The 16,924-nt window shown below is 51.4% G+C and overlaps 1 protein-coding gene across 2 annotated transcripts in view; it reads left to right on the forward strand.

Moving 5' to 3' along the window:
- Positions 1 to 385: 385 nt before the first annotated feature.
- The window catches only part of GPR137B (G protein-coupled receptor 137B), a 39,544-nt gene continuing 23,005 nt past the window's right edge, over positions 386 to 16,924 (forward strand). The window contains exon 1 of one of the 2 annotated variants that reach the window (XM_084797236.1): positions 386 to 912. In XM_084797236.1, the coding sequence (XP_084653362.1) occupies positions 544 to 912 (369 nt within the window). In that variant the 5' untranslated portion in view covers positions 386 to 543. The remainder of the gene's footprint in view (positions 913 to 16,924) is intronic. The other variant, XM_084797235.1, reaches the window with a different exon arrangement.

Here is a 16,924-nt window from a genome sequence, read left to right on the forward strand (position 1 = left end):
GGCACAAATCTCTTCTATTACCAACGGCGCGAGAAGTCAAATAGGTGAACTGATCCTATGAGGGGACGCGCGGATGCTCCCTAGTGTCATGGATAGGATCCCCGACTCGATGCTGCCAGTCACGGGATAATGAGAAACGCGCCGGTCAGGGCCACAGATGTCTTCCCAGCGGTAGCCATGCGGTCCTGAGAGGCGCACCGACGCAAGTTAGGAGTGCGCAGTGGCCTGCGGGGATGACCCTAGTCTTGGCCGTGGGTGCGCACAGTCACAAGGGTGCTTGACCCGGCTTCAGCTCTAAAGGCCGCTGTCCCCAGGGTGCTCGCTCCAGGGCCGGGATGGGCGGGCCGGGGGCGGGCGCGCGCTCCCGGGGGCGCGGCACTGCCAATCGCAGACAAAGGCCGCCCAGTAGATCATGTGGTGCGGCGGGAGGAAGTGCGGCTTGTTTTCCCGGCTGGGTTCTGGAGCGGCGGGCGCGGCGCGATGCGCGGGTACCCGGGAGCGGACGGCTGCGAGCCCTAATGAAGCCGGAGAGGCCCCAGCCGGATGGAGGCGCCTCCGTGGGAGCCGGTGCGCAACGACTCGCTGCCACCCACGCTGAGCCCCGCGGTGCCGCCCTACGTGAAGCTCGGCCTCACTGCGGTCTACACCGCCTTCTACGCGCTCCTCTTCGTGTTCATCTACGCGCAGCTCTGGCTAGTGCTGCGCTACCGTCACAAGCGGCTCAGCTACCAGAGCGTCTTCCTCTTCCTCTGTCTCTTCTGGGCCTCGCTGCGTACTGTGCTCTTCTCCTTTTACTTCCGAGACTTCGTGGCGGCCAACTCGTTCAGCCCCTTCGTCTTCTGGCTGCTCTACTGCTTCCCCGTGTGTCTGCAGTTCTTTACCCTCACGCTCATGAACTTGTACTTCACGCAGGTGAGTGTCTGCCGCGGTCGCCCCCCATCTTCCGGAAGAGGGCAGGTCTCCTCGACCGCAGGTGGAGAAGATGGAGGCAAGGCTGGGATCCTGGGTACCATTCCGTCTGCGGGCCCTATTCTCAGGAGACCTCCCTCTCCCCTTTGTTCCCGAAAGTAAGGAGTACCCTCCGGGTACCGTGAGCCTTCTGTGCACATCGGATTCGGTGCTGATGCAAGGGGTGCCTGAACTCTAATTTCCCTTGTCTCGCTTGCTCAACAGCGTGTTGGCCCCACTTTGGTACCAGACATGGCCTGTTGGGAGTAATGATGGGACCGGCTTGGTTTTGATGAGATGTTTTGAACCTTCGTGATTAGGAGCCCTACTGTACTATGAATTAGTAACTCATTCCACAAGATTGTTTCACCAGGGCAGTCTGGTGGCACGCCCAGCTCCCCAGCTGCAAGGAGTTTTTTGGCTTGCTGTCAGAGCTCATCGGAGAAGCCCTAAGAAATAAGCCATAAAATTGAACCCGGACTCTTTTACAGGCTCACGAGCTTCATTTTACTAGACCTGTAGTTAATAAGCTAAAGGGTTGCACGAGGCCTCCGGTAGCTGTGTCTTAATGAAAGTACAGTGATTGCAGGAGGCTTTATAGACACCGAGTAATGCATTTCACAAAGCTTCATGACACCGTGACGTCGTCCTTGCTTTCTCTGGGTCCCCTTAGCTTTCCAAGCACTAACATGCCCATTTTCACTAGTACTCTGCTCAGGGGCAAGCTCTAGGCTGTGTCACCTGATGAGGGTGATTAAAGTGCCTTCTCCTTGGCAGAGGCCGTGTGTAAGCCGGCATTCTGTGCCATTGAACAGTATCTCTTGTTTCCACAAAGAAAATGTTATTGATGAAAAGATAATGGTCCTTGTTGAGGTTCAGGTCAGTGGTGCAGTGAATAATGGGTCGGCCTTAGCTACGGTCAGAATTGTCCTTGTATAGTGGGAGCCGCTTACTGGAAGACATGTTTTTGATTAACACATCCCAGATGTGTTGGTGCACACCTGAAATCCTAGTACTTGATGAATGGCAGCATTCATCATTCAGGGGGTTCTAGGCCAGCCTCAGCTGCATTGCAAGTTTGGGGCCAGCCTGGGATATCTGAGACTCTGTAGGGAGTCTAAAGGAAACTAAAGAGGGGAGGAGGAAAGATATCAGATGTGTTTAGGTGTGGTGCTTCATACCTGTAATCTTAGAACTTGGGTGGCTGAGCGGGGATGATTGCTTTGAGTTCTAGGGTAGCCAGAGCTGCAGTATGAAAGCCCTGCACCCTTCCCCGACTCGGATGTAATATATAGTGGAGTATGTATGTATGGATATATGTATGTGTGTGTATATATATACTATTTAATAATAAGAGGTGTATCCTGTCTCTGCTTGGCGGCTTCTTGGTGGTCCTGTGAGCTGGGTAATGGACATGGCCTGTTCAAGTGCTACTTTTAAACTCCAGTCTAGGCCACCGGCTTCATGTCAGATGGGATTTTGTAATTGGATGGAAGTGTGGTGGTTCCTGCAAGATGCCGGTAAGGTGGTGCCACCTGGAAAACTGTATCTTAGAAGGAGATCTTATCACTTGTCTCTTTTGAGTAGGTTGCTTTGGCTCTCTGGCGGTCGCATGCTAAGCCTGCCCTTAGTGCCAGATGGATTAGGGGCCAGCCTGCACATTTTATGCACCATCTGCTGGCTGTTGAGTAAATGCTGAGCAAGGGGAAAAGTGGCCAGGCAGACAGAGCCACTGGTCAGGAGGCCCCAAGTCACTATCTTTGTTTCCTTTATGTTTCCCCCAGCCTCCCCCTCCCACCCATCCCCCACCCCCTACCCCCGGGAGGACACTGTAGGAAGGGGCATTTTGACTGAAGAATCAAGGTAGCTGGTAGGAGAAGGTGGCACCGCAATGAGGGGATTCCTAGCCTCCTGACAAGAATTCCAGTCCTTCTGTAGAGACAGGAAGCTGGCTCTTGGTCTGCAGCCTGCTGTCCCATTGCTTGTTCTCTGACACGGTGTTTCAGCCAACTAGAAGTGCCTGAAATGTGCATTTCCCAGGGTCACTCTGCCTGACCTCATCACAGACCATGTAAACCCAAAAGTGAGGAGGAGGGCTGTAACTACCAGGTAAGAAGTATGTTCTGGCTGGGCCTGGTGGTGCTTGTCTGTGGTCTCAGCACTTGCTGAAAGTTCGAGACCAGCCTAGACTACAGAGTGAGACTTATCTGAGTCCCTGCTAAAAATACTCAAATGCAGTTGGGCTGATAATGTACAGGAACACTTGCCAGTCATCACTTAAGGGACTGAAGAGAGGGAGGATGATGAGACTCGGGCAGTGCAAGGCCTGCATCCCCAGAGATGGAGGTCCTGACGCAGGAGGCTGGGTAGGAGAAAGCTAGATGGCCCAGGTGTTGGAAATGATCAAGAAGAGAGAGGTAGAGAAAGCTACCTCAGTCACATCCTCACATCTGGCTCACTCATGTTTTAGCCTTTCTTATATATAACCAACCCATCACTGTTTCTCCTCCCAAGATTCAGAAAGGGCAGGCATCACCCACAAAGTCGGCATCCTAGGTGGAATGCCTCCACCTCTGGAATGCCCCATGGTATTTTTGTTGTACACACACATACACACACACACACACACACACACAGCGGCTTAGAGAAGGGTGTGCCCTGCTCTCTCTTAGCCTGTTGCGCTCCTTCAAGGCCCTGGTAGGGGAGCAGTTCCGTGCCTGGTAGCTTAACCTGTCTGCCCTGGTCCTGCCCTGCCTCTGCCTCTGTGGGTGGCTGCTTTGTCTATGAGGTAGCCTTTAGCTTCCTTCTGTCCCATTTTCTGATTCTTTTGCATGAAGCCTTAGGAGTAGGACCCTTGTATTGTCTAACCATACAGACTCTGAGCTGCGTGTCGTCTACTAGTGTCTTTCTGGATTTCCCCATCTGAGTCCTTTCCCTTGCCTGACAGGAACCCTCCCCTGCACAAAACAGACAGGAGCAGGTACCACCCTCCAAGTTGTTGGAGCGTTCAGGAACCTAGGGGACCCCCGTCCTGTGAGCTCTGCCAGAGCTCTCTTAGCCAAGCCATTTTACTTTGGTATCTATACCTGCTGGGCCTGCACACTCTCAGGCCAGCAGGTCTCTGTTGAGGCTCTTCAGGGACACGGAAGGAGGCGCTCATGAAACTCTCCGTCTGATCTCACTTTCTGATGTAGCTAGAAAGGTGGAGGGGCCATCAGGGGCTGGCTTGATCTGCTAATCGGAAGAAAACTGTATCGATGTGAGTGTATGTGCAACCCCTAAATGTCTGGCCTCTATTTGATATACAGGATGGTAAGGACCTGTTGTTTTCAGTGGGGGGTTGTTGCACCTATCCCCGGGGACAGGTGGGTTGCACACAGCTTGCAGGGGAGGGCCAGACGTCCATGGAAGCCTTGGATCTAGAGTCTGCTAAGCACTACTACATCAGGTCACTTTCTTTATCGTTAGGGCAGGGTGGGGCTTTGAGATCAGGGCCTGTGAAAGTTCCTGTGTGGGGAAGTTTTAGTGTCCCTCTACTACTGGGTTATAGGGAAAGAAGGTCCAAAGCAAAAGGCCTCAACTTCTGCATGGGCCACGTCTGTTTTCAGAGCAGAGGTTGAGAGTCATGAGGTGGTTGCGGCTATGAGATCCTGGTAGCCGTGTGTCCTAGTCACCCTTCCTAGAACTATCTAGTCTAGGATTCCAATTTTGAAGTCTCCTGAGGTTGGCTGGGTGAAATGGGTTCAGGCTTTTCTTGGTCCCTATGACAAGGTCCTGCTATGGCAGTGGGGTGATTTGAGGAGACTAATGGAGGAGTAAGCAAAGCCAGGTAAAATATCTATCAAATACCTGTTCTATGTCAGGCCTCTGGGAGTTGGGAGGGGGAGGCTTCCAGGCCTCTTGGTGATAGTGAAGTGGTCTAAAGCTTGGGAAACAGACCCAGGCAGATCTTGCTGACTCCTGGGTGTATCATGTCAGAGCTGGAACTATGCCTAGCCTGGCCTGTGCACCACCCATAGCCCAGGTGCTCTTGGCCCTTGTGGTCACTCCCCACATGCTTGGTTAGCCACAGCTGTGTGCATTTGTACGCCTGCATGTGTGACCACAGATGCAAAGGTATTTTTTGTTTGTTTATTTGGTTGTTGGTTTTTTTTTGTGTGTGTGAGTTACCCCTGTGTACCTGCTTACCTGTTGGTGTCTGTGTGCGTCTTCGAGAAGTTGTTTATGTATGCATGTGTGTGTATACAAATGCCTGCACGTACATGTACCTGTGTATCTGTGTGCCTGGATGTGAACCCCTGTATATGTCAGTGTGCCTGCTTGTGTATATGCCTGTGTGCATGCATCTGTGAAAACTTGCCTGTGTGTGCATGCTTGTCTATGTCTTGTGTGTATCCTCCTGTGTGTTCTGTGCGTGAACATCTATGTACATGTCAGGATTCATGCTTATGTGCATCTTGTGGGTGCGTGCTTGCTATGCATGCTCATATGTGTTTCTGAATATCAGTTTGTCTACGTCTGTATGTGCCTTTGCACGCGCCGGTGTTTAGATTCCTGTGTGACCTGTGTGTCTGTCTATGCTTGTGGGTGCCTTTGCTCTGGGAGAGCCTGCACTCACTTCTCCCAGCACCTCCTGGGTAGAACCTCCTACCTGAGCAGACCAGGCTTCTCTGTTGTCCCCTTGGTGCTGGGTTGCCAGGGTTGGCCTTGAACTTGCAATATAGCCCAGACAGGCTTTGAACTCTTTGTGTGTTTTGTTTTGTTTTGAGATAGGGTTTCTCTGTGTAGCCTTGGCTGTCCTAGACTTGCTTTGTAGACCAGGCTGGCCTTGAACTCACAGCAATCCCAGGCTTTGAACTCTTGACTCGTGCTCCTGAGTAGCGGGGGTGGTAAGCCTGGGTTACCAGATAAAACTTTAACATCTTTTCTCTCTGCATGTCTTTTCCTCCCTTCCCAAAAAATTCCTTTGCGCCCTTGGCCCTCTGCAGACAGGCAGACACCTGCCACTGGATCAGTGGGTCAAGTCCTCTGACCTTGGCTCCTCCCAGAGGCTTGGCTGAGGAGACTGAACAACAGTAGGCACCCTTGGGAGCTCCTGATGCTGGCCCCCTACATCTCAGTCCCTGCTTTTCCATGGTCAGACAAGTAACTGTCAGGACACATGTCCTAAGTTGCTGCTGTCATCATGTAAATAAGTTTAGTGACCCATGCCTGGGTGCATCTGTCAGCACTCACTGTCCCCAGGCTCACCTGCCAGGCCCCATCCCTGAGTAGGCAGGCGTTGCCCCAGGCAGCCCGCTGTAGTAGCACCTCCCTGCTGAGATCCAGGGTTTGGTGAAGACCTAATATGCAAAAGAATGGGGCAGGAGAGTTTGTTTTAAGATAGGGTTCTCTGTGTAACTCAGACTCTGTCCTGGACTCAGTTTATAGACCAAGCTGGTCTCCAACTCACAGAGCTCCACCTGCCTCTGCCTCCCTGAATGCTGGGATTAAGGGTGTGCACCACCACGCCTGGCTGAGGAGCAACATTTTAAGGTGTTCTTTGGCCACAGAATGATTTCAATGACTGTGTAACTTGGTAAGACATTATCTTCAAATAAAAATGTAAAGAGAAGGTTGGGGACATTGTTAGGGTCCAGAGGAAGCCTTAGCATAGCTCAGTGGAAGGGCACTTGCTTAGTATGCGCAAGCCTGAGTTCCATCCTCAGTATGGGGGCAGGGACAGGCCTGCCTAAACCAGGCTGCTTCCCCTTCAGGAGTTCCCATGGTTATTCATTCTTTGTAGAACACGAGGAACTAACGCCATCCAAACAGCACATGACCCACAAAGGTCATGGGTTCCTGGGAAAGTTAAAAAAAAAAAACCCTCCACATTTGCCTTATTTCTGAAGCAGAAAGTTACTCAGTCGGGGGCAGGGGTAGGGTTAGGTAGATGACCTTGGACATTTTGGCGCTAACTTGATTTGTGGATTTTGCAGAATTTGCTTTCCAGGAAGGATTCCTGTGGTACGATGTGGTGTGTAGCTGCTGCATGCTAGCCAGATGACCCTCTTTTGTGGAGCCCTTGGCCTTGACTAACCAGTTCCTACTGTGGGAGAAACACATCTTCCCTGTCGCCTGGTTCATTTCCCTTGTACCCTTGTGGCAGTTGAGCAGCCTTGGCTGCTGAACTGAACTTGTGATTGTATCTCACAGTGAGAATATGATCATATGATCATAGTGCCCTGGCAGCGACAGCCCTGGCACTCCTGGGACTGAGGAGAGCTCCTGTGAGAGAGGCTGTCCTCTGTTAGACTCCGTGCCATGGCAGGTGGACGGTCCCTAGTCGGATTGAGACAGGCAGGGCAGTGTGGAGCTCAGACTCAAGCTATCCTTGAGCCTGGTAGGCCACTTCTGCCTCTCAATTGGACAGGTAGAAGTAGGACCAATGAGGCATGGCCCCTTAGAAAGATGCTGCAGTGATACTTGTGGGCACAGGCATCTCAGGGGAAGTACCCAGATGAATATCTGTGTACCCCTGGTTATATGACAGATACTGAGCCTGCATAGTTCAACAACCTGTTTCTGGGGCTCAACAGGTTTGCCCTGGAATCTGCCTCTCTGCAGATAAGAACAGGGAAATGTAGAGGTGCCAGTGATCAGCATTTGGTGTGTCTGTGGGGCTTCCATAGGAGGAGTTCAGCTTGAACTCACTGTGTTGCCCATGCTGACCTCAAACCCATGATCTTCCCACTAGATTCCCTAAAACTGGAATTACCAACATGTGCCACCACATCCAGCTCTAACTGCCCTTCTTAAGGGGACAATTTTTCATTGTGGGACTCAGGACGATTTTGTGTGTACAAAGTAGCCTCCATATGCCAGTCTGCTCCACTGCTGTGGACACAGGGATGGGTTCAGGTCTGCAGACCACCCCTTAGTCCCAAGCCTAAGGACCGTTAGCCATATCTCCCATCAAGAAGGGAAGATTAGCAAAGAATGCCAAAGCACATTCACTTTGCTGTCTTGCACTGGTGGCTTCAGCTGCAGATCCCCTGGAGCCACGCTGAGTGCTCTAGGGAACGTTGTGGGAAGGGCCACACTGTACCTGATTTCAGGAATCCTGGCTGGCTGCCATGCTGCTCTGTGAAGCGGGGAAGCTCAAAGCATACAGACATACATCCTGACGCAACGGGCTGATGGCTAGTGCTGAGAGGCAAGGGAACGAAGGAGGAAGACCAGGGCTTCTCCGGGCTTATGTCATTACCCCAGTGAATCAGGAAGTGGGCAGTGCAGCAGGACCATGAGTAGATGTCCATTGTGCCGCTGAGTCTTGTCACCTGTTTGAGTATGAGAGTTCCTCTTATGGTCAAGAAGGCATCCAGTCTAGTCTTTTGCATTTAAATGTACGGTGTGAAGTTGCCATATAAGACCAGCCCAGACTTACATGGTACCTTTACCCATTTGACTCACCTAGGCCTCAGAAATGCACTAGGGAGGTGCCGTTACCCATCTTATTTTGTGGACACTTGAGGAGCAGGGAGGTACCTATCCCAGAGGCACGGCTGATCACAGGGGAGCCTAGTGAGGCTAGACTCCCCACTCTTCACCTAGGTGTCCTCTGCTTGAGGTGGACATGCACAGGTGGCCTGTGAAGACATGGCAGATGGGGGACAAGGTGAAAATATAGGGGTAGAGAGCTGTGTATCCTAGGCAGACAAGGCAGACGTAGAAGGCTGTGGGAGGCAGGGATACATACATGAGAAATGCAAACCTGTTCAGTCCCATGGTTCATTTCTACATACACCAGTGGTCCTCAACCCATGGATCACGACCTCTTTGGGGTCGAATGACCCTTTCACAGGGGTCTCCTAAGGCCATCGGGAAGCACAGATGTTTACATTACAATTCATAACAGTAGTAAAGTTATAGTTATGAAGTAGCAATGATATAATTTTATGGTTGGGGGCCACCACAGCATGAGGAACTGTATTAAAGGGTCAAAGCATTAGGAAAGTTGAGAACTGCTGAAATACATATACCTAGTAAAAGTCTGAGCCTGCCTGGATCAAACACACTAGCCCTCAGGGAACAGATCACCTTGGGTGGTAAGAGAACCAAGCAGGGCTTTGCTGGCAGTTGTGGCAGTTTCATTAAAAACAAGGCAGAGCTGGAGAGCTGGCTCAGTTGTTGATGGCTGGCTGCACAAACATGAGGGCTTGACTTCCTATCTGGGTAGCCACATTTTTTTTTAAAAGCCAGGCATCCATATTTACACATTCCTGTAATCCCAGCACTGGGAGACAGAGGCAGGAGCATTCCTGGAGTTCCTTCCTGGCTAACCATCTCAGTTTAATTGGAAATTGCCAGATTTTGTGAGAGACACAGTTTAAAAAAAAAAAAAATCAAGGCCGGGCATGGTGGCACACGCCTTTAATTCCAACACTTGGGAGGCAGAGGCAGGCAGATCACTGTGAGTTCGAGGCCAGCCTGATCTAGAGTCCAGGACAGCCAAGGTTACACAGAGAAACCCTGTCTCAAAAAACAGTCAGACAGTAATTTAGGAAGACTTGTGATGTTGAATTCTGGGGTGCTCAGAACACACACACACACACACACACACACACACACACACACACACACACACTTCCATACTTGGAACAGGCATGCAAAGTGTTACTATTGGAAGTGTTAAATAGGAAGTGAGTGGTGGGCACATGAACGTTACAAAATAAACTGTTTAAGTGGCTGGGAAAGTAGCTCAATGGTAGCGTTCATGTGTGAGAACCCTGGGTTTAATACCCAGCACAAGAAAAAAGTATAAGAACTAAGTGTGGTGGTACAGGTCTGTCCTCCCAGTTACCCCGGAGGCTGGGCTGGAGGGTTTGGCAGAGTTCATAGCCTTCAGAACGAGATCAAGGCCAGCCTAAGTATCTTACAGAGACTCTATCTCAAAATAAAAAGTGAAGAGTATGAGGGATTTGGTAAGTTAGTGGTAAAAATGCAAGCCCATCTGTTAACATTCCCAGATCAGTTTGCGTGCATACACTTACACACCTGTGTTTAAACCTGTAAGTTATCTGTTATTTCCAGGGGCTTCAGCCCTGCAGAGGGTGGGGGACTGTGCTGTATCCCCTAAGCCTGTCTTTTTCTATGGGACATTTCATGAGGTTGGGTACGGAACTGAGGCCTCTTAAGAAGGTTTTTTTGTTTTTTGTTTTTGTTTTTGTTTGTTTTTTTGTTTTTTTTTTTTAGGTTTTTTGAGATAGGGTTTCTCTGTGTAGCCTTGGCTGTCCTGGACTCGCTTTGTAGACCAGGCTGGCCTCGAATTCACAGCGATCCGCCTGCCTCTGCCTCCCAAGTGCTGGGATTAAAGGTGTGCGCCACCACGCCCGGCCTAAGAAGGTTGTTTTTTGGAAGGATTTTACAAGGTTTCCACGGAAGAATTCTTTTTGGTAGTGGTGGTGATTTGGAGACAGGGTCTCAGTATGCAGCCTCAGGCTAAGCTCAAACTCGAAGTGATCCTCCTGCTTCATCCTTCCAAATTTTGGGTTTACAAGTGTGTACCCATGTCCTGAAAATAATGGAAGAATCCCAAATCAAGTATAAGTTAGGAAGTGTTGAGGATCCTTAGTTGGCACAGCTACGTCCCTACGGACAGCCCTTTGCAAAGGACACTGTCACACACTGAAAGGTAGGTAGTGTGGGCTGTTTCTACCAGGATCAACTAAGGTGACCTTAGTGAGAGTGATGTCAATGCCAACTTGAGGCAGTGATTGAAAACACAGGTCATCAGGAGTTCCAAGGGCGCGAGCTGCTCTGTGACATCAACAGCCTGTAATTTATTAGGGGAGAGAGGCAGAGGCCAGCCACTTTGCAAAAGAACTGCGTCACTGGCAGGGCCCTGGTCCCCGCTTTGTCATGTCTAAGGGTGTGGTGAAGGGCCTGGGATTTCTGAGGGGTTTTAAGGTTACCTGTAGTTGGAGGGGAGTCAGAAAACCCTGCAGGATCCCACCGTGCAGGAAGCCCGCATTCCCATCTGTCAGCCAGAGCCTCTTAAGGCTGAACCTGTTGTACGGCTGTCACCATAGAAGTCACCGAGTGCCACCTAAGACGTGTGAAACCCTGTCAGGGCTCTGCCAGGGCAGACCATCCCTGGGTCCCTTCTGCTCCTTCCTTTTGCTCTTGTTGGAGATTGAACCCTTCCGGATGTGAGGCCAGCGTGCCGTCAACTGAGCTGTGTGCCCAGACCCTTTTTACTTTTCCTTTTGAGACAGGGCCTTAAGTTGCCCATGTAGACCTTGAACTTGGATCGTTTCTCCTCAGCCTGCTAAGTGGCTTGCATCGTCAATACAGAGCACCAGGTAGAACTTAAAGAAGCAGAGGAAGTGGGGTGTCCTAGAATAAACCTGTAAGTTCAGTGCCTGAGAGACGGAGACAGGGAGAATGAGGCTTTTAGGACAGTCAGTGCTAACTGACACCCCACTCCCCACAATAAAAAAGGCAGATGAAGCTAAGCTAAGAGGAATTTCCTTTACTTTGTATACCTCTGGCTGTCCTGGAACTCACTTTGTAGACCAGGCTGGCCTCAAACTCACAGAGATCCGCCTGCCTCTGCCTCCTAAAGTGCTGGGATTAAAGGTGTACCACCACTGCTCTGGCCTAGGCGTTTGCTTTTAAAATGCCCTCTTGCTTCTCTGTCTTGGAAAAGGCCTGAGGCGACAGGCCTATGGAGCCTCAGATAAGACGGGTGGGTCCTTCCCGTCCTTTAGGCCACTCCTCTGCCCTCTCCTTCCCCCACTGTGGGGGATCCCCTGAAAGCCCTGGTCTTGTGGTAGGGATGAGGGGTGGGGAGGAAATGCCTCTGGGAGCCTGTCTAGTCAGTGCTCTAAGGCTGAGAAGAAACACATGATCAAGGCAAATCTTCTACAAGAAAGCATTGACTTGGGGCTGGCTTACGCCTTCAGAGGTTTAGTCCATTTAGTCATGGCAGAGAACATAGAAGCACACTGGCAGGACCAGTGCTGGGGGAGGGAGCTGGGAGTGCTATACATCCTGGTCCTCAGACAACAGGAAGAGTAAACAAAACCAAACTCCAAACTGTAACCAAATAAAAGTTTGTGTACCCAAACTATGGAGTCCATTATGTGTTGGTCAGTACGCCAGAGCATGAGGCCTGCCCAGCAGGTATAAATGACAGTTCAGTTGTTAGACTTTACCCTAGTGGGTGGGTTTTCATTTCTTTCTTTCTTTCTTTCGTTCATTCATTCATTCATTCATTCAAAAAGTATAAAAAGATAAAACAAAAACCATTAAAGCCAAAAATTATCACATCAAAGTTGGACAAGACAGATCAACAGAAGGAAAAGAACCTAAGAGAAGGCTTAAGAACCAGAGACCCACTTGCTTCCACACTGAAGCCATAACCTATGCGCAGAGGACCTGGTGCATACCCACCTCAGTCCCTGTGAGTTTATATGAGCTCATGGTGATTTAAGGGCCTTGTTTCCTTGTCCTTCATCCCCTCTGGCTCTCACACTCTGCTCATCTCCTCTTCCGAGGAGTTCCCTGAGCTCTGAGGGGATGGATTTGAGGGAGACATCCCATTTAGGGCTGGGTGTTCAAAGGTCTCTTACTGTCTTTCTAATGTCTGGCTGTGTGTATCTGCATCCGTTCCTATTGTTCTCTTATTATGGTGAAACAAGGCACTGATCTGTGAGTATAGCAGACTATCATTAGAAGTCGGTTTTTTTTTCCTTTTCTATACCAATAGTATCTGGCTTTACCTTAGGCCCCTGGGCTATCTAGTCTCAACTTCATGATCATCCAAGCAGTGTAGGGTGTTGGTTCCATCTCCTGGAGTGGGCCTTAGAGGTCAAATTAGTTACTGGTTGCTTAGTATCACAGGCTCCGTGCCACCGTTACCCCGGCACATTTTGAAGGTGGTAAAGCATTGCAGATAGCAGGTGTGTGGCTGGCTTAGTGTTTACATTTTTCTCTTGTGTGTGTGCAGAGAACCTTTCTGTAACAAAGACACTGAAACACCGGGAATGAAGGCCCTACATAGGCACCAGCCCGACACCTCTATGGTCAATGAGTTGTGTGATTGTTGTTTTTAAGCAATGGGACCTTGTCAGTTTGTGGAGAGCAACTATAGCAAACTATAATCTTGGTAACAGCCTGGGTCCCTTTGGCCAACAGCTCAATTAGAGGTAATCCAATTCTAGTACTGGAAGCTTCTTTTGATGACAAGAGATGACCAGTTGGGACTCTTATTTAAACTACCCCAGAGCCGACAATCTGACTACTCTATCCCTTTGCTGGGTGCCTGCCTTGCCTGGCAGGCCTCCCAGTGTTAAAATTTTAACAAGGGACTCATGACTTGAAAATAACCTTTGTCTTACACGTCACCTGCATATATTTTTAAAGAGTGATTATGTCTGGGTTTGACTCACGGCTCCCACTTCCCTCTACCTGTGGTTTTGGGTGTACACTTCCCTTCAGGCCTTCCCCAGCTGCCAGGCCCAGTGGCCACAGTCCATTACTGTCTCACCTCCCAGCCCTCCTTGTCTCCACACATCACACTGACCCTGACTGCTGAAGAGGCCGTTCCTTGACTCCTCCCTGTTCCTCTTTGCTCTTCAAACAAAACAAAACAAAACAAAACAAAGACCTAAGGGCTTATTCATACCTCACATGACTCCCCTTTTTAAGAGAGCACTGTATTTACAGAGTTGTGCAACTGTCACACAATTGCTTGTCACCCCAAAGGAAGCCCTGTGTCTCTTAGTGGTCACTTTCTCACCACCTTCCAGACTAGACAGCCACTTATCTACAGCATGGCTCTGATTTGCCTGTCAACTCCTACCACAGTGTGGGTCCTTTGCCTCTGACTCAAGCAGTTCTTACTGAAAATCGTCCATGGCTCTTACCTGAGGCATGGTCACTCCCAATGCAGTGCTGGGCTGTGGTGTCATGGTCCCACCCGAGCCAGCCTTCCTGCTGTGCCAGGGCTCCAGGGCTCTCCCCAGGCTCACAAGGCACACCTCTACATCCCTATGCTCCATGCCTTCTTAGATTTTCTAATACGTCCCACTCTTTGCCTCCTGTGTCCTCACACTTTGCGTCTTCACACCTCTCCATAATTTGGCCTCGCTACATCTCAGCAAATCCCACAAATCCAAGCGCCTGTGACCTACACTCTCATGTCTTTTATATCTCTTCACACCTTCCCATGTCCCCTCACACCCCATACATCTCCACCTCACACCTCCCCATACCTGCCCAGTTCTTTCTCCTCGCCTCCCTTCCTTTCTTTATCCCTCCCCACATTTTACACCTCTCCTCCTCTTCTACACCTTCCTACACTCACATCTTGACACCTTCCCATACCTCCTTACAACCTCTCACACTTCCCATCACATCTCTCCACACCTTCGCTCATCTCCCCAGAGCTTCTTATAGTGACACCTCACACCAGCTCATGTCTGCAGACCTTCACATCTCTCCACAGCCTCCTTTGATAACGCCTTCATCTGATACTTCCCTTTATCTCACGCTTCCCACACCTCTCGGATCTCTTCACACTTCCCCACTTCTCCTCAGTCCTCTCTCCCCCTCACACTTCCCCACTTCCCCTCAGACCTCTCTCTCTCCCCCTCACACTTCCCCACTTCTCCTCAGTCCTCTCTCTCTCCTCCTCACACTTCCCCACTTCTCCTCAGACCTCTCTCTCCCCTCACACTTCCCCACTTCTCCTCAGACCTCTCTCTCTCCTCCTCACACTTCCCCACTTCTCCTCAGACCTCTCTCTCCCCCTCACACTTCCCCACTTCCCCTCAGACCTCTCTCTCTGCCCCTCACACTTCCCCACTTCTCCTCAGACCTCTCTCTCTCCTCCTCACACTTCCCCACTTCCCCTCAGACCTCTCTCTCCCCCTCACACTTCCCCACTTCCCCTCAGACCTCTCTCTCTGCCCCTCACACTTCCCCACTTCCCCTCAGATCTCTCTCTCTCCCTTTCACACTTCCCCACTTCCCCTCAGACTTCTCTCTCTCCCCCTCACACTTCCCCACTTCCCCTCAGACCTCTCTCTCTGCCCTCACACTTCCCCACTTCTCCTCAGACCTCTCTCTCTCCCCCTCACACTTCCCCACTTCCCCTCAGACCTCTCTGCCCTCACACTTCCCCACTTCTCCTCAGACCTCTCTCTCTGCCCCTCACACTTCCCCACTTCTCCTCAGACCTCTCTCTCTCCCCCTCACACTTCCCCACTTCCCCTCAGACCTCTCTCTCTGCCCCTCACACTTCCCCACTTCTCCTCAGACCTCTCTCTCTCCTCCTCACACTTCCCCACTTCCCCTCAGACCTCTCTCTCCCCCTCACACTTCCCCACTTCCCCTCAGACCTCTCTCTCTGCCCCTCACACTTCCCCACTTCCCCTCAGATCTCTCTCTCTCCCTTTCACACTTCCCCACTTCCCCTCAGACTTCTCTCTCTCCCCCTCACACTTCCCCACTTCCCCTCAGACCTCTCTCTCTGCCCTCACACTTCCCCACTTCTCCTCAGACCTCTCTCTCTCCCCCTCACACTTCCCCACTTCCCCTCAGACCTCTCTGCCCTCACACTTCCCCACTTCTCCTCAGACCTCTCTCTCTGCCCCTCACACTTCCCCACTTCTCCTCAGACCTCTCTCTCTCCCCCTCACACTTCCCCACTTCCCCTCAGACCTCTCTGCCCTCACACTTCCCCACTTCTCCTCAGACCTCTCTCTCTCCCCCTCACACTTCCCCACTTCCCCTCAGATCTCTCTCTCTCCCTTTCACACTTCCCCACTTCCCCTCAGATCTCTCTCTCTCCCTTTCACACTTCCCCACTTCCCCTCAGACCTCTCTGCCCTCACACTTCCCCACTTCTCCTCAGACCTCTCTCTCTCCCCCTCACACTTCCCCACTTCCCCTCAGATCTCTCTCTCTCCCTTTCACACTTCCCCACTTCCCCTCAGACCTCTCTCTCTCCCCCTCACACTTCCCCACTTCCCCTCAGACCTCTCTGCCCTCACACTTCCCCACTTCTCCTCAGACCTCTCTCTCTCCCCCTCACACTTCCCCACTTCTCCTCAGACCTCTCTCTCTCCCCCTCACACTTCCCCACTTCCCCTCAGACCTCTCTGCCCTCACACTTCCCCACTTCTCCTCAGACCTCTCTCTCTGCCCCTCACACTTCCCCACTTCTCCTCAGACCTCTCTCTCTCCCCCTCACACTTCCCCACTTCCCCTCAGACCTCTCTGCCCTCACACTTCCCCACTTCTCCTCAGACCTCTCTCTCTCCCCCTCACACTTCCCCACTTCCCCTCAGATCTCTCTCTCTCCCTTTCACACTTCCCCACTTCCCCTCAGATCTCTCTCTCTCCCCCTCACACTTCCCCACTTCCCCTCAGACCTCTCTCTCTCCCCCTCACACTTCCCCACTTCCCCTCAGACCTCTCTGCCCTCACACTTCCCCACTTCTCCTCAGACCTCTCTCTCTGCCCCTCACACTTCCCCACTTCCCCTCAGACCTCTCTCTCTCCCCCTCACACTTCCCCACTTCCCCTCAGACTTCTCTCTCTCCCCCTCACACTTCCCCACTTCCCCTCAGACCTCTCTCTCTCCCCCTCACACTTCCCCACTTCCCCTCAGACCTCTCTGCCCTCACACTTCCCCACTTCTCCTCAGACCTCTCTCTCTGCCCCTCACACTTCCCCACTTCCCCTCAGACCTCTCTCTCTCCCCCTCACACTTCCCCACTTCCCCTCAGACCTCTCTGCCCTCACACTTCCCCACTTCTCCTCAGACCTCTCTCTCTCCCCCTCACACTTCCCCACTTCCCCTCAGATCTCTCTCTCTCCCTTTCACACTTCCCCACTTCCCCTCAGATCTCTCTCTCTCCCTTTCACACTTCCCCACTTCCCCTCAGACCTCTCTGCCCTCACACTTCCCCACTTCTCCTCAGAC

Source organism: Acomys minous, assembly GCF_964271855.1.
Source record: "Acomys minous genome assembly, chromosome: 9".
NCBI lineage: Eukaryota > Metazoa > Chordata > Mammalia > Rodentia > Muridae > Acomys > Acomys minous.